Genomic DNA, 24,221 nt, shown 5'->3' on the forward strand with positions numbered 1-24,221 from the left:
TCCTTGTGATAAAGCATGGAAATTGTGTGCCCATGTATCATAACCCTTGGAAAAACAACAAGGAACAAAACGATCATTAAAAGCATGTTTTATTGTCTTTTTTACTAAATACATTATATTCTTTGACAAAATGTAGAATTCTATACAGGACAAGAGAAAATAACCCAGCGAAATTCCCATTTAAATTATATACTGTACAATAGTGTTCTTGGACAATAAACAAAGGATGATTAACTCCAGCAGCCACTGGCTGCAACAGACTATCCAGTTGGTCCACTCATACATGTTACATATACAAATTTGAATTTTAACAATTGGTAATAAAACTAGACCAAGAGCTGATAAAATCACAGTGCATGCTTAACCTATTGTTCATCTGTTCATGCAGTGTTTCCCTATGCATTTCAGACATATATTTCATAACTTACAGTAGACCTACAGTAAATTAATGCTCATTTCTGTGCCTCAGCTCTTTGCCTGCGGATCAGATCAGAATAAAGTCCTCCTTTGCTCAGCAGTTCCAAGTGAGTCCCAGCCTTGAAAGAAAAAAAAATGGTAGCTGTTGGATCTAATTAAAACTGAGTATTACACAGTAGAATAATATAGAAGCATCCAGTATATCTATCAAAGTGCTAATGAACATTGACTGAATTGAATTCTCTTGAATGCTTCTAAGAACTTGCAAGATAGTGCAATAAAATTGACAAGACATTAACATGAGATAAGACCTCACCTCCACAATGCGGCCATTGCTCATGACACAGATGAGGTCAGCCCCCTGAATGGTGCTGAGGCGATGGGCGATGATGAGCACAGTGCGACCCCTTGTGGCCCTGTCCAGAGCCTCCTGCACCACTCGCTCCGACTCTGCATCCAGAGCGCTGGTGGCTTCATCCAGCACCAGGATGCTGGGGTTCTTGATCAAGGCGCGGGCGATGGCAATGCGCTGTTTCTGGCCTCCTGATAGTGTCACGCCTCGCTCACCTAGGTTTTGAAAATGTAAAACTTTAGTATTTACTTGGCGCACCATTTTAAAATAGTACTAAACATCTAAATGAGAGCACATACCAACTACGGTGTTATAGCCATCGGGGAAACTTGTGATGAATCGGTGAGCATTGGCTTGCTTGGCTGCGTTGATGACCTCATCATCGGTGGCCTCAGGCTTCCCAAAGCGGATGTTGTCCATGACGGATGAGCCAAACAACACCGGCTCCTGCAAAAAGCAGTGGAAAATCCAGTGAAAAGTGGACAGCAACAAATGTAAAACTAGTAAGTACTCCACTTACCAGTTTTACAGATTGTAATAATTACTAATATTACTACTACACAAATGAGGTAAAGTGAATCACCATATAGTAGATTATCTGGACGCATGAATGATAAGTGGCCTTTACCTGATTGATAAATCCAATAACTTGTCCCCTGAGCCAGGATGGGTCAAGTGTTCGAATGTCGAGCCCGTCCAACATGATCACTCCACTGGTCGGGTCATAGAAACGCTCCAGCAAGGACGCCACTGTGGACTTTCCTAAAATGTATTTGAAAAATGTAATTAATTAATTAATTTCTGGACACATGATCACAATATCGTTTACATGCCAAAAGATTGCAATCAGAGTCAAGAACTGAGTAGTTACCTCCTCCAGATTCACCCACAATAGCAACAGTCTTACTAGGCGGCAGTGTTAGGGTGAAGTTCTTCAAGATCTGATGGCCAGGTCTTGTTGGATAGCTATAAATATACACAAATACAAGCAATAGCACCTATGTTTTGATTGATAGAATACTATTGAAATCTGTATCTGTTTTGAATAAAGCCAGTGCTCTCACCTGAATGCGATGTTCATGAAATCAACTCTTCCTGTCAGAGAATGGTAAGGGATGCGTCCTCCACCAGAGAGTGGAATGGTCGGCTGTAAAGACAAGTACTCAAAAACCCGGGCCCCAGAGCTCATTCCTCTCACCATCTGTAGAGAATATGTTGGAGATAGAGAAAATTAGACAAAATGCCAACTGCATGGCTCACTGCATCATCTTTCAGATTTCTACAGACAAAAAACTAATGTTAAAACTGCGTTTTAAATGTGACTTTTTGATTTTACATCCAATTTTTCACTCACCTGTCCAAACAGGATAGAGATGCTGGCCAAAGACCTGAGCATAAAGAAGATAGATTAGTTATACCGTGACATAAAATTACTTTAAATTGATGAAGTTCATTGTGCGTGGTGGTACAGTGCGATCATTAATCATTCACTGAACAAGCTGTATCTCCTACCTCTGAACAGTCTGGGAAGCTACCAGGAAAGACATGAGGTCTCCAGGGGACATTTCGTTGCCAGCCATTAAAGAACCTCCAGCAAAAATAGTTCCTAGAACAATGCCTGTATCAACGGAAACACAACACAAAAACAACACCATACTAAGTCCTGACAAACCAATATGCAAAACAATGTGCTTATCAGTTAAAATGTTGAAATACACTCACAGTTTAGGGTAATATTTGACAGTCCTTGGAAAATTGCTATTCCTGAGCCAAGAGTTTCATTCATTTCACATGACTTGTCCACTTCGTATGCATATAACCTGGGGAAAAAAGATATTGGATATTGATATGATTTGACACTCTGTAGATATTCTGAATCGAAAACAATCTCTCACTTACTGGAGCTCCCGCTCCTCCATGGCAAAAGCTTTCACTGTCCGCACATTGCCAAGTGCCTCATCTGCCACCCCTGTTGCTTTTGACACCTTAAATCCGACACACACAAATTTCAGTCAAGACACAGTCAGACATGAAATTGTTCAGCAAACAGCACAATAATGACCAACATTCTAAGCAAAATGATTATGCAGCACTTTGTCACACCTGTTCTTGAGCCAAACGGGACAGTTTGCGAAGGAATGAGCCAATCAGAGCCCCTGCTCCCACTAGACAGGGAAGGACAACTACCGTCAAACCGGTGAGTTTGGGGGAGATGACATAGAGGGAGACAAAACACCCAACTGTCTGTGTAATACTCCTCAGACCCTGCAAATATGCAAAAAGAACAAAAATCAGAAGGCTAAAACTAGCATACACTCTTTAGCAACATATTGTATCATAGTGTGAGCTTGTTCTGAAATTAAGGTTATGATTAGGGTAAGGGTCAATTTATCTAATTAACTTTTTGGATGGAATATGACAATTTCAAACAATGCTACTTAGCCAGAAAGTGGCATCTGATTTTTAGCACATGTGGCAGCACAACAAAGAAGCTGTGACAATAAAGTATTTTATTTCTCATCTCCGTAGCCTGTCAGATGGGATGAGGCAATGTTATGTTAATGTTAATCCTAGCACTTATAAGGTTACTGTGGGGATATTTCCAGTTGCATGCTACTAAGCTCCAAGCAAGTAATAACCTTGCCTTTCTCAGTGAATTTCTCAGTGAATTTCTCAGTGAATTATTATTCTATAAAATAATAAATTGCCTTACTGAATGTGAGGCAATTTATTCTTTTACAGAGCCGTGTGTACATTGTTTACAGAGTTTTACAGTAGGTGCATGTGGCCTTGTCACACCTATAAGAATAGATATGCCCCTTTGCTGGTAATTAGATCCCGTTAGTTCTGCTTAGGTATGACATGCGATTGTATACTCCTCATTACTGTGTGCCTATCTTGTTTAGAGCGCATTTTTGATTCTGTAACAAAATTCTAAAAAGAGCTGTACTTGTGTTTTCCTGCAGTCACACTTGTTTACATGAAAACCCTCCAAACACACTGCCTGTTCTTTGGAGGAATTGGTGTGGAAGAGGGTTTAGATAACTGAATAGGTAGACAATAACTGGGGGTAATGATCAATAAGAACAGTATATTACTCATTAACAACACTTTTACAACACAAATACAGCACTTTGACACCTATTCTATGATTGCTAAATTATGCAACTGGCCATACCTGAGAGATAACCAATTTAAAGGATGACTTGAACTCCTGAATGTCAGCAGTCAAACGATTCACCAGCTGTCCAGTTTTATTGGCATCAAAGAAGGCCACATCCTGCCTGAGACAAAATAGCAACGACAAGATTACCGTTAGGAATCCTGGTTGTACTGTAAATGTGGTCCATCCATAATCTTCACAGCGGAGCATTAGCATAAAGTTGACAGCATCCTGGTTGAACATTGTTGCTTTTTTTCCCCCTCATACCAGCCCTTGGTGCAAAGCATCCATATGTCAACATTTAATCTTGCCAGTCCCAAAGCATCTGCTCTTCAAGGGATATTAAGAAATCTATGTGTAGACTTTCATCAGAGCCAGCTACCAGGAACATGACAATGCTTTATGAACATGGTCCAAAACTGTGGAATATGTACCTCAGTAAAGACGAGAAAAGGGTCTTCCTCATGTCTGCTGCCACTCTCTCCCCCACCCTTGACAGCAGGATGATGTAGCCACTGGTCAGCAGCCCCTGCACAAAGGAGGTGATTAATGAGCAATGCGACTGACCATTTTACAGTTTGTAAACAATAATGAAATTTATGGGTATGCGTGCACATTTTGGCAGCAGAAACTATAGCAATGAATGCACAGTTTAAGCAGCTATGCAAGGGCACAAAGCATCTAAGAGGGAATGGTACCTACACAAATTCACTTTGTCAAACAGTGAGATCTGTATGCAATTACTGAATGAGTGTTGGACATTAAAAAAGTGACATGCTGTTCAATGGCCAGATATATACATGTGCTTGGCAGAGAAACCTAGCATATACTCCGAAAAGAAATTATGAGCATACAAGTCATTAGATGCATACAACTATCTGCAGCAATGTACAATATGTTAAGTACTATGACAAGTAGGCTACTTAACATACTTAACTTAGTACTTATGTACTATGGTGGCAAGTTTTGTGTCCTGAAGTCAGATGTCTTCCCCACCCAAAGACAAGGACATATACAGTATGTAAGACTACAATGTATGAGGCTTGGGTTATAATACACAAGCAAGATAACTAACAGGGACATCCAGTACACACAGGCAGGTAGGTATTGTCTACTTTTTGTTGTTGGTTTACTAACTAGAATAATACAAGCGTACATCCAATGTGAAAAGGCACTTGCACACAAAAAGTGTCTCACAGTCACACATGTACATAATAAAATATGAATTACGCTTTTCTGTTTCCAACTGATGCCATTCAGCTAAGGAAGTTACTCATTCCCCCCCCCCCACCCCCGTCACCTTTTCTCACACTCACTCACACACACATATATACACACACACACACACACACACACACACACAGGATCTGTGATATGATCTCAGCTGGGAGTGAATGTTAAGTTACTCCCTCCTGGGTGTTCACACTGGTTCACCTGCTGCAACGTTCAATCAAAATCACAACAATCTTCATAATTCCACGAAGATTAGCATTATATGTCTTTTTGGCAAATCAACACAGAACAAATTTTCCAACTGATGTGTATATATATGTAGTATGCATGTGATGCTATGTAAAGCCCTTTGAGACATGCTTGTGATAAAGGAATATATAAATAAACAAGAATAGAATAGAACTATTATGGACCGTATTTCACTTATATACATTTTTAGCACAAGGCTTCCAGTGGGAATGAAACACCTGATGAACCAATCAGAATTCAGGGTTGACAGCAAGCTTACTTGGTGTATCCCCATTAGATCAGCTGCCGAAAAACACCACTTTCCTTAACAAAATGCATGCAATTGTCATGACACTGGCAAAATATAATGTTTAGTGGTACATCTTCTGGTGTAGTGTTACACAAAATAATGGCACTCTTCAGACTCAACTATATTAGCATAAGCCACTACCCTGCGCTAGCAAAAGTAACCCATCAGATGATGACTGATTTGACTTGATCCTCGTTAAAACAATTATGATGAAGTACTGGCATGGTGCTACCGCTCATCACATTGATAGAAGTCTCATATACTTACTTGGATAGCATACAGTCCAAGCAGCTTCAGGGCAGGGCCTCTTATCTCACGGATGTAATTCCCAGCATGTTCTCTCAGGTAGCGTGCCACAACATTCACCAAGTCTCCCAGCATTAGGGGAATTTGAATATTCAAGATGGCAGCACCAAACGCAAGCTGAACAAAAGAAAATCATAAATTGAGTTGCTCAGCATAAATGCCATGTCAATATCCTAGGCATATTCTGATGAACTGATGAATGCTTACCACAACGGCACCGATGAGAGCAAAGAGCTGAGGTTTGACAAATTCCCACAGGATGTGCCATTTGAACTCAGGCACAGTCTCTTTGGCTGCAACTTCCACTGGGGTGTTGTTGTTCACATCTGCCTCACAATAAGCTACATGGGCAAACAGCCGCGCAGAGACAGTGAGGACCGCTGGCCCCAGGATATACTTCAGAGCCACTCCTGGGGGTCTGGATGTCTGGGTGGTGGACTGGCGGACAGCTCTCTGAGCCAGACTCCAGATGCGACTGACAGCATCACTAGGTTGTCGTGAGGAACCGTATGCATTAGACACCGGTGACGAATACAACCTGGATCTGAAAAAGAATTACAAGCAATACGGATAAGCATTTCAATTCATAGTATTCTGTTACATCACCACATCTTGGTAGGAAAATAACAGGTGATTGTAATACATTAACAGGTGATTATAATCAAATGACAGCCACAGCCAATGAGCTGTGTATATGGAAAAGCACAATATTGGTAGGAAATGCATGTGACATCATGGGAATACTATGAATAGGTTAAATCGTGAAAACAGGAAAAAATGAATGTAACAAAAACAATGCTTCTAAAACTTTAAGCAGGTACAATAGTCTTAGGGCAAGCCAAGTTTTCAGGCTCAAGTTCAAAATCTATTAACAGCCTGATCCTAAAAACAGCTGACAAAACTAAAATACACAAGGAAGCTGTATCAGTATATCAATATCGCTTAACACTAATGGGAAACGTTAAGGTTGAGGTTTGGTATCTACTGGCTAATAAAATAAACTGGGACATGTTTGTCAGTATTACTTAACTACCTATAGCTAGCAGATACAGATCAGGTGTTATGACAGTAACGTTAGTTAACCTAGCTATAACATTGGGTACCGACCACATTACCCTACCGTGAATGTTTCCATAAATCTCGTGTTTTATTGCATCGCGTGTATAGTGGCCGCAGTGGTGCAGTTGTGCTTGCTCTACAACAAAGTAGGTGAAACATGTTTCGGTTATTTCATGGATAGCACGTTTCTTAGGTTACACTAATCGCTAAGCTCGAAAGGATTCAAGGGGCAACCTGCGGGCTGCCATATTACCCAGAGTGCATTTCTCTCGGGCAAAGTGAAGAGCTCTTCTTTATTTTGGCGTTTTTGTGACAAGTAGGCTAGACGCTGTTATTTTAGGCAAATTTTTGAGGCAGTTTTTGAGAAGAGTTTCTGTGAATTTTAAGCGACTTGTGCCATATTTCTGAAAAACAGAAGACCATTTTTCTTTAGTAAAACTACAATATATATCCGGAAGTGACGCTACGTAAAAAAACAAAGTGACGTCAATGATGTTTTGTTGACATTTGTTTGTGAAAGACAGAACAGTGGAGACATACACAGATGGTTAATTTTTGGAAACCAAGTGACCTCGGGATAGCTTGATTGAACACTAAGTCTAGTTTATCGTGAATAAATCTACTGAGCGAGCTCTATTCAAGACAAGAGTCCAAGCAAGACGAAGGGAGATCAAGATTCAGCGGATGGACCAAGTCGGGAACAAAACAAATCGTTGCACCCTTCTTTGACTACCCGAGTGGCTGAATCATTCACAGGCTAGCCACAGCCACCAAACAGTTGGCTTAGGTAGCTATATGTAGGTATACTGCACTGTCTCGGTACCGAAGATTTGTTTGCGGTTTTACCTCCACACTTTTTAACCGCTACCCAGTATTACCTAAGTTAGACAAGTTAATCATGACACGGTAGCGGTACACTGACACTGGCCGTCAAACTAGCAAGTTGGCTAATGTTGACGGTAGCTAGCTACCTTTATTGTTAGCTAAATGGTCAAACCGCTGGGTAGCTAAAATTGCGAGGCTGTATTCGGGCATTTTCACAAGTGTTTACTAAAACTGACTCGTTATTAGGGAGTGACTGGAAGAATGTGAAGCACAATGGCCAACTTTGAAGCTTACCAGGAGTATCAGAGAATTGAGGACTTTGAAGAGGACTCGCCACCAGGGGAGGAGGATTTACTGGTGCATGTGCCAGAGGGCCTGAAAGGTAAACATGTCAAAATGCCTATAGCTGTCTTTAATATGAATAGCTAACTGCACAGGCAGGTTTAGCATCTGATGATTTTGATGTTTGATGTGATGTTTTTAACTTAATGTAATGTTGTCTGCGTTGATCCTTGTCTTCTGTTGATGTTCATTACTGTGTTGTGTAATGTTATGTTTTTGTGTTTTCACGTGGACCCCAGGGAGAGTAGCTGGAGCATAAGCTGCAGCTAATGGGGATCATAATAAACCAATAAACCTACCTATAAACCAATGTACCTAATAAGTTGTCAATTTTAAAATGTAATGTAATTGAGTACATTTTACAGGGGTTTACAGCCTTAAGATATATACATACATAGTTTCGATATACATACAGCTATGTAATGCTTTCATGCCCATTCTCTTACAGACTCATGGCACCACATCAAGAACCTGGATAACTTCTTCACAAGGATATCCTTTTTTGTACTGTCAATTTATTTGTAACTGGTTTCTTGTCATATTGATTCAGCTTTTTTTTTTATATTAAGGCCTTTTTTAGTCACATAAGAGTCAGTTGCCCCATTTTACAACACGGTTCACTGGGAAAGTGAATTTCCCAGACAGCCATTAGTACTCTGAGGCCTTTGTGTTCTCTTGTATTGATCTAAAGATTGTCTTTCCAAACATGAGGTGATGTTTAATTTTTTTTTCAGTTAGTCATATCTTATATTTTCCTTAACTACACTGTCCACATCTATCATTTTCATCAAAAGAATGGCTTTGCTTGTATGATGTTGTCAGAGTTCTTCGAACTTATGTAAGTATTTAGTATCAAATCTTAAGTTCTAATACAAAATTAATACATCATAGGACATAAATAGGAATATACTTTTAATTAAGAGCATCAGTTTTAGTGTACAATTCTGAGTGGGATCTTTGTTTTCAGTAAGATTTGGCTGCAGTTATGTTGCTGGTAATATTTCATGTTGTTATGACAGTTGAGCATGCCTCAGGCTTCAACATGAACAAGCTCAGCCAGAAGATCTGAACAACAGCTATACTTTAATTTAATTTAATTCAAACAAAACTTCATTTTGTAATTTTGTTCTAAATCATCATCTATTAATTACTTTAATGCTTTCTACTACACAAGGGATTTCTGCATCTCTATTTTGTGTGACATATTCCTATTAGCCCAAGTCTCGTCTGAAAAAATAAATCTCATCAGGCTGGAATATGAACCGACATACACATGGACTGTGTTTGATTTTTACTTTCATTTCCCACTTGAATGGTAATAATTTTTGGGGAAATGCCCCCTTCTAAAGCCCTTGCCAAGTGCTGGCACATTCAGGATAGTGACTGCTTAGTTTGCTGGCCTGAGATTAGTTTTTTTGCTGGCTCCAGGCCAGTAGGCCATCCTTATTATTTGATATATAGCTGGTGTTTGTCTGATTCTGGTCACAGTGGGTTCATTCACATGGGGCCCCTCAATCAGTGAGCTTGGGAAAATCCATCTCCACCATGACAGTTGAAAACAAACCTCAGCCTGTCAACATATTTCTTGACAATAGATTACTGTGCATTATGCTTGCAATGTCTTAACCACAGTATTATTATAATTAAATCAACTGTCTATTGATGTGCAGAACAAATACCATTGTCTGTGGCTTGATGTTTAGAAATGATCTTGAATATTAAATTGTATGTTACCATTTGTATCTGCTCAATCTCACAGATTTGCTCAATCTGTCATTAAGCATAAAAAAGATTAATCTCGTTTTTTTTAATCTCCTCCTCACAGTCAGTTTCTGTTTGTTGTCACATTCACAACGTTCCTATTCAACTGCGTGGAGTATGATGTCCTGTTTGCCAACCGAGCAGTCAACCACACCGGGCCGGGGCAGAACCCCTTGGACAGGAACAAGGTCACTCTGCCAGATGCCATCCTACCTAGCCAGCAGTGCACTCAGAGGTAATCATGTGTAATAGTTATATATGGAGAGCTTAGGTGTGTGAGACTGGGTTTATGTGGAATTGCCTTAAGTATTTTTTTTTTCTGCCACAGTTAAGCTGGTTGGTATGGGGGCAAAATGAGTGAAAAAGTGAAAAAATATGATGAGCCTATCCTCTCATTGCAGGAACCACTGGAACTGCAGATTGGGTACTGTGTTCTCAAGCAGTGATAGGCTACAATAGTGATAGGGACCCTTTAGAGACAGCAGAACATTATCGGGCCTTTGGAGGGATTTCATTTGTCTGGCCTAATTCAGTTGTAATCAGACATTCAAAACCTAATAATTGCTTATTGGATTGTGTCAACTATGGTTTCAGACTGCAAGATACAGTCACATTCATAGGCTAGGAATATGGAGCAGTGGCCTACTTTACCATACCCTGTGGGTCTCTTTCTTTAACCCAGAATATGATGAAGACAGCTCTCATGTATTTAAAATGTCAGGCAAATGCTGACAGTTATTAAAAGATCTTTTAATAACTGTCAGCACTTTAAAAGCAATATTTGACTTTAGTAGAACATTTCCACCTTTTAGCACACAAAACCCCATATGAGATCATGAACAGTTAACCACCATTATTGGCTGACCTGAGTATCCATAGTGATGTTTTCATTGGACTTGCTTGTACTCTTCACACCTAGTCCAAAAAGACACAACTCTAACACATATAAACTATGGCAATGTGACTCAGATGTTACATTTTGCATTGTGTATTATCCTTTTGAAGACTTCTGCCTAATTACAATTATTGATCACAAGTTGGGAGAAAAAAAGTCTGAATACCTATGGTGACAACTGATTACCAGGTCAGCTAGTGCTAAAGGTTGAATTTATTTTTAAAGCATTTTTTTTAACCAAAAAGGTGCGTATGAAATTGTTTGACCAAAGTGAAACATAATTTTAAGTTTGTTTGCTTCAAAGTGCAAGTGAGACCTGTTTCTGTGAAACTTGTTTCTTACTCAGTTATTTTAGTCACGCATGCATTGAAGGGCTTAGGGTTTATCTACGGAGCAAAGCTGATTCTAGCATAACAGGTTTGTTTCAGGTTGAATGCTTCAAAGCTGATGCTTAAGGGTAAATTAATGCTTCTAATGTACACTGATTACGCTTTTTTTTTTTTTTTTTTCAAGAAAGCACCTAAGATTTGGATAGCTTTGCTGTTTATTTCAAAGAAACCCCTATAATTGGTAGCCCCAAGTTGCAACATTCCTGCAGAGGATGATTACTTGGAGGAAGTTATTTGTGCACTATGTTCAGAGTAGTATTAGGAAATGGGGCAGATGTAATTGATAGCTTCTGTGTGGTAAAACTGGCCAACCGAGACACTGACAACTTGGCTGGGCCAGCAAGCTGACAACCACATGACACCTCACTAGCTGGCTGCAAGGCACAGACCACCCCCACCCCCGTCATCTTTTTCCAAGATGTAGCCTAGCCGCTGCTTGTTTTTCTCTTGCTAGTCTAGTAGGCCTATCATCAATTTGCCCATGAGCTGCTGGACCATGGCTGAATAATCGTTTATATCAAAGTCGATGACGTACAACTGCTTGGCATTCTAACTTGGGAACAGCATGTCCCGCAGTGTGGAACCACTCTGTCTTTCTCATACCATCATAACCCCTCTCTGATTTCCCTTTTAAACCCAGATACTTGTCCCTACATCATTCTAACATCTTGTCTATTTTTATTAAATTAAATAACTCAAGAGACCAACAGCAATCGCACTAACATTGGCTGCTGTATGTTTATGTGTACCAGTATAGATTTCCTGATATCCAGTGTGTTCTTGTTTTGACACGGGATACTCAGAAGCTTCCTTATTTGTGGATTGGAGTAGGTTGGCTCTCTAACCCACAGCCTGTAAACAAGAGCTTGGTGTCATTTGAATGCATTACTACAGAGAGCAACAGTTGCAAAATTCCTCATCTGTTTATCATGTTTTAAGTTACATACTGCTTAAGTGGTCAATATATGTACAAACATGAGGGTGGGGGGTGGGGGTGTCATGCTTGCACCCTTGAATACCCGCTTTAGATGGTTCTTTTTATAATTCTGAATCCCAGATGTCTTATGAGCCTCCTTCTGTTTTTAGCAATTTGTCAGATTATTTATAGGCCTTTTCTCTGTTTGCTATCCCTTCATCCCTTCTGTTTCTATTCAGCATCCAAGAGAACAGCTGGATTATATTCCTCCTTATCATGGCAGCCATCTTCTGGATCTATCGGCTTGTCAAAGTCTTCTGCAACGTTCTGAGCTACTGGGAGATTCGGCAGTTCTACATCAAAGCGCTGAAGATCACAATGGTAAGGCGTGTGCTGCACCTGGAGCCGTGATGCAAAACATGTGCCACAGCAATAGGTCATCCACATCAATTTTGAAATAGCTGTTTTGAGCTTATAAATAACCAGAAATGAAATGATGATTAGCAATCCTAGGATGATGTCACTGATCTGTGTCACAGATCTGAGGTTTGGTGTCATGTTTTGTCTCTGTATTAGTCCGTTTCCCTTACGCTCCTTTCCACCTTCTCCCAGGATGAACTGTGCAACTTCACATGGCAGGAAGTCCAGGACCGGCTCATCAGCCTGCAACGAGAACAGCAGATGTGCATCCACAAGAAAGAGCTGACAGAGCTTGACATCTATCATCGCATCCTGCGATTCAAGAATTACATGGTGGCCATGGTCAACAAATCTCTGCTACCAGTGCAGCTGCAGCTCCCCCTGCTGGGCAATGTGGTCTTCCTCACCCAGGGCCTGAAGTACAACTTTGAGCTCATCCTCTTCTGGGGGCCTGGCTCGCTGTTTCAGAATAAGTGGAACCTGCACCCCAAGTACAAGCGGGCTGGAAACCGCCTAGAGCTTGCCCAGCAGCTTAGCAGGGTTATCTTGATGATGGGCTTGGCCAACCTGCTGCTGTGCCCCTTCATCCTGGTGTGGCAGGTGCTCTACGCCTTCTTCAGCTATACAGAGGTGATCCGAAGAGAGCCTGGAAGCCTGGGCGCACGACGCTGGTCCCTCTACGGTCGGCTGTACCTGCGACACTTCAATGAGCTGGACCATGAGCTGCATGGGCGTTTGGGTCGTGGTTACAAACCCACCTCCAAGTACATGAACTCCTTTACATCACCACTGCTGACTGTGATGGCTAAGAATGTCGCCTTCTTCTCAGGCTCAGTGTTGGCTGTGCTCATTGCCCTGACGGTCTACGATGAGGACGTTCTGACAGTGCAGCACATTCTGACTGCTATCACTGTGCTGGGAGTGGTTATCACTATCACCAGGTGAGGACAGCAACTGGAGGGTGACACAGTGTTTCTGGTAGAGTTTTATGTAGATCTCGGGGTAGTTTTCATTCGGAGACCTGTTTGTTCCCCGGTTTGTTCCTAGGCCCATTGCTGGACCACTCTCAGTGTGTTGCACTGCAACTGTGTTGCACTTTAAGAAAGGGTCATTATTTTATTTAGTGTTATTTTGGATATTAATATACAGACAACTGTGACTGGCACTTGTAAGAGGGGCTATGTACCAGTGTTATGATCCTACCTACCAATTATTCATGGACTCATGAAAACTTTAGGGGCATTCTTGTCCCCTAAACGGTCACAGATTTTCAGTCCGAAAAGCAAACCCCTAGACATTCCTAATTCACTTCTCTGACATGTCGAGGTAATGCTGTGGAAAAAAAAATTGGAATGACTTGTTGTGCTCCCAACCTACCCCAGGTCCTTCATCCCGGATGAGCATATGGTGTGGTGTCCAGAACAGCTGTTGCAGTGCGTGTTGGCACACATTCACTACATGCCAGACCACTGGAGGGGCAATGCTAACAAGAGCGAGACCCGCGACGAGGTGGCACAGCTGTTCCAGTACAAAGCGGTGAGGAAGGCATAAACTCAGTGGATAGACACTCATTTGTCACACTCAGACTGAAATTAGGGATGAGTTTTGGCTGTGATTGATGTATTTTTCCATGTAGCACCTGGTCAATGCAAAAACATGGTGAGACTAGACACAATATGACACAAAAATGATTTATTGGTGTACTGCCTTTTGTTAATTTATTTGTATTTAAAAGTTAGCAACATTGATCATTTAGAATTTGACTATATTTATAATTTTATGATGAATTACAAGTGCTGTCTTTGTGCAAATCAGGTGTTCATCTTGGAAGAGTTGCTCAGTCCTATTGTCACGCCCTTCATCCTCATCTTCCTCCTGAGGAACAAGTCGCTGGAGATCATTGACTTCTTCCGGAACTTCACCGTGGAGGTGGTTGGAGTTGGGGACATTTGCTCCTTTGCACAGATGGACATCCGACGCCATGGAAACCCAATGGTAAGGCTGATTACTTCTGTTACATAGGATTCAACTAGTTACTCAACATTTATGTTTTGTGTGCCAATCCAGTCATTAGCTTGGGATTAGTGGGAGAGACGATGACTCTCAACAAGTTGGGGTTACAGGGAATGTTTCATTTATAGGTTGTTCTCTCAACGTTTTGATTGTCAGAGTTGTTGCTTTGATTCATTTGTATCCTCTGATGTCTTTGCAGTGGATGTCAGAGGGCCAGACAGAGGCCTCTGTCTACCAGCAGGCTGAGAACGGAAAGACAGAGTTGTCCCTCATGCACTTCACCATCAAGAACCCGCGCTGGCAGCCTCCCCAGGAGAGCTCAGTGTTCATCAGCCATCTGAAGGAGAAGGTGCACCATGACGCTCAGGGAGGCCCCTCCACCCAGCTGCTGCTCTCTGAGGCTCCTCTCTGCTCCTCGCTGCTGTCCAACGAGTCTGCGTCTGGGGTAAGAAACCCTGAGGACCATGTCAGTCACACAAAAAATAAAAATATTAAAAACATTTTTATGTTAAACCAGATTAAATTAGATTTTTGAATGCATATAGTAATATACTTTTTCTAAAAATGCTTCAACGGTTCACTGAGGAACCCTTTTATTTTCATTAACTATTTGAATATTTAATGAGAAAATCAGCTGATGTAAGGTAAAACAAGACATTTTAACAACAGCCTAGATAATAGTTTGCAAAGTGGTTAGTTTGAAGAATATGTATTGATAATAAATATTCATTACCACAGGACATTCAAATACTTCCAGAATATATTTGTTTCTGCGTAAAATATTTGGAAGAATAGTAAATTTGTTGAACGTAGTTAAAATAATTTTTATCCCAGGTCTGCCAGACATAACCACTTTTCCTTCCTGCTAGTTTTTTTTTTTTCTTCAGTATTTTTATTATTCTCCATTAACAAATGTAAAAAAATAATTCAATTGTTTTCTTACTCACTATACAATATAAATACAGTATGTTTACTTAATGACTCACATGTATTGATGTGTGTTGTTGTGTCCAGCCTGACAACGTATTGGCCAGTGTCCTGGCCCACCCCGTTCTCACTGCGTCTGGACTGCCAGGGCGCGACCGCCACTTCCACCCACCTAGCACGGCCGCATCTGCGGCTGCCAGCGTCTTGGCCTCTCTGTCCACCTCTCAGCTCCCACATGCCAGCCGCAGCCGCTCACATGGCCTCCTGCCCTTTTCCACCCACCCAGAGAGCACCATGTACCGCAGCGATCGCACCGTCATCGACAGGTACTCATCAGCTTTTGCATTCTCTACTGGCCTAATGGCAGTATAGATTTGGCCTATTGATTACATACTGCATCTGGATTCGTTTTTAGTGAAACTGATTGATAAACAAATGCGTAGGCTAGTCAGTGGCTTTGGATAACACCTTTCTTTCTCAGTATGTCTAACAGCGACTCTCGTATCCGGAGCAATGCACTGCTTTCAGAGTTTGCCTCAGCGGAGATGAGCCTCCATGCCATCTACATGCATGAGGTAATTTACTGACCATGACCAAACTATCGTATCTATCCTCTAGTTCTCTGTCGTGTGCCTGGAGGTTTGTGTTTTTGTTGTAGAGTGTTAGTGTAGCGCTCTGTTCTGCTGTGCTGTGACGGCTGCCTGTCTCTCCAGGTCCACCAGCAGAGCTCCCAGCCCCAGAGAACTTCAGGGCAGTGGCAGAACCCAGTGCCGATGAGAGATCTACACACCAACACTGGTAAATCAAAATATTCACTTGGAAGACCCTTCCAGCCTCTGTGGGGGAAAAGGGAAACCAACTCAATGAGGACTTCTCTTTCTTGCGTAGAATGAGGATTGTAGGCCTTTAAAAAACACTTCTACCCTAAGAGCCCTCATGTGGGATGGTCGTTACAAACACATGTTTCTCAGCCAAGCTTTGTTCAAACCCACAGAACTTTATTTTAAATTCTAGTCAAGATCCCAAGGTTTCCAAAGATACCAAATATGACATGTTGACAGTGAAGTGTATGTAAAATGGTGCACAAGACATCTAGATTTTTTCCATTTGATGTAATGGTGCAGCCATAAACAAATTTATCTTGAGTTTGAAGATTTCACTCAATATAAGCATGCTATAGCTTCAATGAAGCATTGGAACGAGCCGATACAGAATATCTCTGTGACATTGTCGTACAGTGTGGAAAATATGTTTCTTCTAACTTTGAAGCTACTTGAGGAAATTTAAGGGGAAACTCATCCACGTCAAGGGGAAACTCAGGGTGCAAAGGGTTAAGTGTTGCAGAGTTCAATAGATTATTTAACAATTATTAAAATTATTAAAAAATATTGTAAATACAATATTGATAATCTCACTGAGGCCTGGAAGAGTGTGGCATTTTGAAATGATAAATGTGTAGGAATCCTGTGTTTTTCTTTTGCGTTGACTGGATTATGCCTTTGTACCCTCACTCTAATCAGGTTTCCAGGCACATAGTGGCCTTGCTGCCAGCGGCTCCATGCCCACCACTCTCCACCTGGGAGGCTGGAGAGAGGAAGAGGAGGAGGATGAAGGAGAACAGGAGATTAACAGTGGATCTACTCCAGAGCAGGGCACCAGGAGTAGTTGTTGAAGTGCCTTATGTCATAGGGTATGTGCTCTCTAACTAACTCTATAAGATGGCACATGTCCATGATCCATGCTGTGTTTTCTGATTCTGTAACCTGTGGCATGACTCATTTCTTGAATGGAACCCACCAAAAATGGCTTTTTATCCCAGCAAGGACACATAGCTATGATAATTTCTCTTTTCTCTTTTTTGTAGTGTTTACACTTTACTTTCTTCAACGAACATTGTGGCCTTAGATGATCTTCATGGAGAATTTAGCTTGGACCTTTAAAACATCGTTCAGCGTTTGTAGGTGGAGGAGCTCATTGAATAACCACTGTCTCTGCACCTCCATGCCTCTTCCTGTCACATCAGGCGGACTATGGCATCAGGGAAACCATAAGTCTTCCGTCCCTTTCACCATCATTTTGTCATAAACTTGTATTCAAAAATTGCTCATAAAGTGTGTGAGAGAGAGAGAGAGACAATATAGTGTGTGAACAGGATCACTGTGTGATGCTAGGTGGGGGCAGTTTAATTGTGGAATGCAAAAGGCTCATCACAACTTCTGCTGTGCCTCTGTATGCACAATTTAAGTTTTATTTGTGCATCTGGGGGGTTTACAGTGAGGGTCTAATTTAACTTTTTTCACAGAATGGTGTCTCTGTTATAAAGACTGCAAGCTGTATCACAGCTGCCTGACCAATTTTGATGAGGAAAGTTTAATTCAATTTTTTTACATTGTTCTATTTGGCCCTTGTCATATGTAAATACACTTTTACGTCTTACTTATCTATGAATAATCCACATTTTTTGTACTACCAGATCTACTGCTTGAGAAAGATACAAAGTACTGAGAAGATAAAAAGTTGGCTGTAGCCACACTGCTTGACTCACCATGAAGACACTATGTATACCTAGCAAAAGCCCTATTGGGCTAGATGAAACATGTCTTTTAACTGGACATATACATGCTTTGAATGCTGCTGTCTGTTTTTAGTGGGCCTAAATACAGATTTTGTTCAGTATTAATATCTCTATTACTAATATCTCAATACATTTTTGTTCTTGCCTCTAAAACAGGATTGAAAGCATGTGCCCCAATTACACATGGCATTAAAATCCCAATGCAGATGGAAGATGTCTTTTTAAATTCTATTTATGTTGGACACAAAGTCGGGCTTTATTCCTAAACACCCACGTAAACACACAGGTGGATTTAAATCTTATTTTTCCATATTACCTCAATGGTTGTGTAGGAACATCGGATTCCGGTATTTACCCTTGTGTTTATATATACATGTGGGGTTTGGCATCCTTTCTTGGCACAATCTAGATGCGTCTCTTATCTGCTTTGGGATTTTAATGCCAGGTGTAAATGGGACAGGTTTCATTTTCTGTGCTAATTCCAGAAGCATGCTCCTTTCCCAGTCTGTGCTCTAAGCAGATATTTTAAGTCAAGCATTGATGTCCTCCCAGAAATAGTGGTGGGGAATAATTTTCTTAGAACAAAACAGGGTGGTATTTCATTTACAGGTCTGTATTGTGCACATTGATTTGTTTGTGCTGCTAGAATTTGTGTCCTTTTCCCCAAATGCACACATAAAAGTGGAAGTTCATCGTAAGGGCTGATTGTAACGCATGCACTGTCTGTATCTGCAGCAGTTGGAGCTTTAGAGCTTTAGATTTTGGTAAAAGTCCTCTTAGTGTTTGCTTGATACTTTCTAAGAGAGTGTGAGGAGAAAAAATGCTTTCAACATTCAGCATCATTTGTTAGGTTTAGGCTTATTTATTACCTTTTTTGCCCCCCTATTTAATTGATAGATATTTTTTATTATTTATTTTGGAAAAAAAAGAAAGAAAATGTATTTAGCTTATTTTGCTAAAATATTTCTTTAGCAAAAACTTTACAAACTCATGAATCACTATAAATCATAAATATAATGTTAGTGGAAGTAATTGAAAATGTGCCCCCCACTTTAAAAAAAGAAAAAAGGATTTTCTTCAGAATGATTTATACAAAACAGAAGACTGAATAGGCAATATTTATGAGAAGAAGTTTAAAAACAAATGTTAATAGGTGGTATTACCAGTTGCATAATGGTTTCATCAGCGCAGTCATAGATAACATGCCCAGCTGCATGATATTGAATGTGATGTACACTTGAAAACAAGGTGGCATGTATTCTTGTGACTATCCATATCTGCTAATTGACACGATACCCGACAGATTTATCAACCCACTTTTATTGCATTCTCATCCTCCACTACTGTAAGGCGCTGAGGGCACAGGTATGTTTTTGCCCTCCCATATGTTTTAAAACTATTCCTTGTTTTTTTTTGGTGTGTTTGTGTGTGTGTGCGTGTCTGTGTGTGTGTGCATGTTGAAGGGATGAGTTTTGACACCTGCATTATTATGCTAACATTAACTCAGAATTTTGCACTGACAGAAAATATACTTTTTTAAATGTAGATATACTTGCATCAGCTACATTTTAGATAGGGCAGGTCTCAAAGGGACACTGAGTCAGTCTCCATCCTGAACGACCTCTCTCACTGTTTGTATATAAGCGTAGCATCAACATGCGTAGTATTGTCATTGTCCACAACAGACCGTCTGGAAGCACTGTGGCCAATCACGTTAGGTCGTTCTTACCTCTGGTCAGTAAAAGCTCGCCCTGTAGGGGAAGATGTCTCTCCGTGTTTCTGTCACACCTTAGACTTAGTTGAATACGCTATTGTAATTGCTGTTCATTTGTTGTAACCTACATTTTTACAGAGGCAGCGAGTTTATATTGTAGAGACACACCGTCTCCACATTTACAGCTCACTGCTGGGTCTTTGTCATTTTATTTGAAGCAGTGCCTTAGGATTAAGGTTTAGTATTAGTTCTTTATAGAAACCATTTCATGTAAACCATAAGACTTCCTTTCACAGATTTAGCAGCACATATGTACAGTATTTATTTTTTTTGGCAAGTCATTGTGTATAGCATCAAGTATACAGTGGAATTGTACTCTGATATTGTGGATGTGGCTTGTAAGATCAGTTGCAAACAGACAGATTTTGACATCTTGTATCATTTTGCATCTGACAACAGAATTAATCTTATTGTGTCTAAGTTTGCACTGCCTGTCTTCACAATCCTAAAGAAGCAGGAGTACGCTCTGTACCTGGCAGTTCATGGCCGAGCCTCTCATCATACTATGGCTTCTTATCCACTATACACCAGTCTATAAATCATGTTGACTGGAACGAGGTGCTAAGTTTTCATCCTAAAGTGTTGAATAGGTTTTAAGACATGTTTTATTTTGTTACATAGGTTTGTCTTTGTTTTTGTTTTTTTGTTTTTTTTCGGTAACTTAAGAGACACTAGCTGAAAATGAAAATGCCAAAAGAACTTGTTTTCAGCACAGCTTTACGATACACATTTTGTTTTCTGTAAGTGAATAGAGAGGCAAATAAATCTTATTTTGAGTGTATTTAATCATTGAAGTGTGGTTGGATATGTGATGTTGATTTGAAATAAAAATATAATATTTTAATTCTCTCTCCAGTTTGAATTCCTATGGCTAGTTTGTAATGTCAACTTGTTTTACAGATCAGTTTCTGAATGATCAAATAATTGAAAATATTGTTTTGTTAGAATTGTACTGTTGTTTAATACAGCAGTTAACTGACAGTTCATATGGAAAGATTTTAAGTTTTAATTGTAGTTTTAATGTATGTCCATTTTAAGAAATGTTAAAGATTATTTCTATAGGCCTGATTGGACATGTATTGACAACCTGTTATACTGGCAAGGATGCTATTGATATAAAGATGCTATTAGATATAAAATCCTGATTAATATGAAAGCAAATCAGAAATGGTGCTTTTTGGCAGACCCAGCTCCATTAAATGGATCCACCATGAGTTATTTACTCTCTCTCTACTGTCTGCCAATGTCATGTTTTATGCAATCTTTAGGTTTGACGACAAGGTTCAGAGAGTTGTGCAATCCTGTTTCTTCTTGCCTAAGTTTGGAAATATTTCACATATTATGTGAAATAATATGTGAAAAAAACGTAGGAAATTTCCATTGCATTTAGCTCTTTTCACTTATAGACCCCTGCAGCTCTGTATTCCTGCTTCAGTCAAAAGTCGCTCTCTTGTCTCCAGCTTGTATAAAATGCAGCAGCTAGGATTCTTGTCAGAACAGAAAGACAAACCCACACCACCCTGATTTAAGTTTTATGTACTGACTTAATTGTACTGATTTACAGGCAGGTCCCTATTGGCTGCTCCAAAGTCCAAATTGGCCATCAGGGCTCCTTGACTTTGAAATGACTGTCTCTCAAAGTGCATTTTATAGACTTGGTTTTTTATATTATCATCGTTAACTGTGTTTGACCTCCACTTTATGATTTACTTTTATTTCTTGCCTTTTAAATTTCTCTTGCTTTCTCAGCTGTTTTTTGTCAATTTGATGTGTTGTTTTTTGTTGTTCATAAAGCACTTTGTAACTGTGTTTTAAGAAGTGCCTTATAAATAATAATAATAATATATAGCCAATATGTTGTTCAATTCCTATCCCAAAAAATCCCTTTCTCACTTTTGCATACTGGCTTTTACTACTTTTAATTTTATGGGGTTGCTTTATTTAACCCCTTTGCACGCATGGCTTATTTCATTACATGCTTTGTTTTTATTTGGTTGGCAATTTAGAAACAATCACTGAATATGTTCTCTGTTTGTATTTTTTTGACAACAGGTAGTTTACATCAGTAATTTGTTTTATAGATTAGGTGCTTAGTATAAATGAAATGATTGTACCACATGTCTTCAATTAAACACACTCTTGTTTAATAGAAATCAAAATATATACAGCAGACATGATTCGATTGGAAAGTTCAGTTATGGCAGATACAAACATTGGATTTAAAGTTGCAGACAATTTAGAGAATAAGTTCAGTTCATTGGTCAAAACACAGACACACAAATGAATTTGAGTAATTGGAGCAAACGTGTAGACATGTTTTCACAGAAAGGAAACCACAATAATTTTATGCTGTCTGAGTTCCGCTGTTTCCTTTGTTTTCATGTTTGCCTATTAAAGAGCCGCTTCCTAGACGACGTCTGCCGCCCCTCCCTCCTCTTCTGCCGCCCCTCCCCCCTCTGCTGCCGCCCCTCCCTCCTCTGCTGTTGCTCCCAGACCTGCTCCCAGACCTGCTTCTTCTTGTCCTCACCCTTTTCTGTTGTTAGAGGGGAGCAAGGAAAGACAGAACCAAAAACTGCAATGAGTGAAAGTTCGGGAAGTTCAAGTGCCCTTCCTATACAGTTGAGAAATGATTTACAAATGTTGGCCCTACATAGCCAATACTTTTCCCAAACAAAAGATAATGTTGACAATCATTAATGTTGACAAATCTACACTGAAATGTCAAAGGATATAGAAATACCACATCTGAACAATCAAAATGAGTGGTATTCCTACTTCGATTTTACTGACATTATTCTGTTTTGCTTAAAATGTGAGGTGGTTATGGGTTTACCAGCGGAGCTTCCTCTGTTGCCATTTCACATCTAACTTCAGAGGCTGTGATGTCATTGGCGTCTTGGACTGGGTGGGTAACCTTAACGTTGCACAAGATCAGTTTCTGAAAAGAGATGTTTGTTTTCTTTGCATGAGATACGGAACATACAGAGAAAAGACTGTCTGACAAGTCGCACTTCACAGTCATAACAAGTAAATACAGTGCATCCCAACAAGATTAAATGCTATGCAAATAGGTGAGACAAGTGTGTAATGCTTTTACTTACCCCATTTGTCTTCAGATGGCAGAGATTGCCGTTTTCCTGTGTGGAGTCGCACTCTGTCTCTTGTGCAGGAAATGTCAGGCTTCTGACTGGCACAGCAGACAGGTCTTCATCTGCAGGCTGCAGCTAAATACAGGAAAGATATTTCAGTGTTAAATCATGTGTAAATATCCACATGTGACACTTCTTTAATTGCCAATATCTTTGTATAAAGGCAAACTGTCTAAAGGTCTCCTGACATACTTACAATTTCTACTTGGAGTTGATTCAGAAGTGGGCGGAAGTTCTCCAGAGGAAGCTGAAGGTTTAAGAGGAAATCTTCATAGTTGGGTTCAGCTGGTGTCTGGGCCTGGACCAGCAAGGTAACCCCAGCAAGAAGAAAGAACAGTCTCATCTGATCCTTCATTTTCACGTCTGTGTCCAAAACAGAATTTCTCTGGTGTTTTATACCCCTGCTGTTGCTGAACATCCAGCCTTGAGCAATCCAGCGTGTTTGGGCAACCTGTGCCTCTTTACCGTAACAGTGAAGGGGTCAAGGGGGTCAGCGTGCATTGCTGCATGGCTTTGGATAACACCTTTCTTTCTCAGTATGTCTAACAGCGACTCTCGTATCCGGAGCAATGCACTGCTTTCAGAGTTTGCCTCAGCAGAGATGAGCCTCCATGCCATCTACATGCATGAGGTAATTTACTGACCATGACCAAACTATCGTATCTATCCTCTAGTTCTCTGTCGTGTGCCTGGAGGTTTGTGTTTTTGTTGTAGAGTGTTAGTGTAGCGCTCTGTTCTGCTGTGCTGTGACGGCTGCCTGTCTCTCCAGGTCCACCAGCAGAGCTCCCAGCCCCAGAGAACTTCAGGGCAGTGGCAGAACCCAGTGCCGATGAGAGATCTACACACCAACACTGGTAAATCAAAATATTCATTTGGAAGACCCTTCCAGCCTCTGTGTGGGGGAAAAGGGAAACAAACTCAATGAGGACTTCTCTTTTTTGCGTAGAATGAGGATTGTAGGCCTTTATAAAACACTTCTACCTAAGAGCCCTCATGTGGGATGGTCGTTACAAACACATGTTTCTCAGCCAAGCTTTGTTCAAACCCACAGAACTTTATTTTAAATTGTAGTCAAGATCCCAAGGTTTCCAAAGATACCAAATATGACATGTTGACAGTGAAGTGTATGTAAAATGGTGCATAAGACATCTAGATTTTTTCCATTTG

General features: G+C 40.3%; 2 protein-coding genes across 6 annotated transcripts; one reads left to right on the plus strand and one right to left on the minus strand.

Moving 5' to 3' along the window:
* Positions 1-72: 72 nt before the first annotated feature.
* Positions 73-7,293, minus strand: abcb8 (ATP-binding cassette, sub-family B (MDR/TAP), member 8). Its single transcript, XM_071926488.2, has 16 exons — positions 7,130-7,293; positions 6,217-6,553; positions 5,971-6,126; positions 4,367-4,461; positions 3,948-4,053; positions 2,873-3,034; positions 2,669-2,754; positions 2,492-2,589; positions 2,282-2,387; positions 2,124-2,157; positions 1,834-1,970; positions 1,641-1,735; positions 1,398-1,531; positions 1,069-1,216; positions 734-984; positions 73-536 (listed from the first exon to the last, which is right to left on the minus strand). Exons 1-16 carry the CDS (start codon positions 7,225-7,227, stop codon positions 453-455), a joined length of 2,127 nt encoding a protein of 708 aa, XP_071782589.1. The 5' UTR covers positions 7,228-7,293; the 3' UTR covers positions 73-452.
* A 309-nt stretch (positions 7,294-7,602) lies between these two features.
* Positions 7,603-20,749, plus strand: atg9b (autophagy related 9B). 5 transcript variants are annotated; one of them, XM_071926463.2, is made up of 15 exons: positions 7,603-7,865; positions 8,140-8,275; positions 8,684-8,727; positions 9,009-9,073; positions 10,061-10,231; positions 12,436-12,577; positions 12,809-13,557; positions 13,999-14,152; positions 14,432-14,611; positions 14,829-15,095; positions 15,644-15,882; positions 16,038-16,131; positions 16,270-16,354; positions 17,077-17,246; positions 17,421-20,749. In XM_071926463.2, exons 2-14 carry the CDS (start codon positions 8,167-8,169, stop codon positions 17,226-17,228), a joined length of 2,451 nt encoding a protein of 816 aa, XP_071782564.1. In that variant the 5' UTR covers positions 7,603-7,865; positions 8,140-8,166; the 3' UTR covers positions 17,229-17,246; positions 17,421-20,749. The 5 variants fall into 5 exon arrangements, with proteins under 5 accessions (XP_071782564.1, XP_071782563.1, XP_071782569.1 ...); XM_071926462.2 differs by having other exon boundaries at positions 17,077-20,749; XM_071926468.2 differs by having other exon boundaries at positions 14,829-15,074; positions 17,077-20,749.
* The last annotated feature ends 3,472 nt before the right edge of the window (positions 20,750-24,221 follow it).

This window comes from Centroberyx gerrardi, chromosome 13 (genome assembly GCF_048128805.1).
Source record: "Centroberyx gerrardi isolate f3 chromosome 13, fCenGer3.hap1.cur.20231027, whole genome shotgun sequence".
Classification (NCBI taxonomy): Eukaryota; Metazoa; Chordata; class Actinopteri; order Beryciformes; family Berycidae; genus Centroberyx; species Centroberyx gerrardi.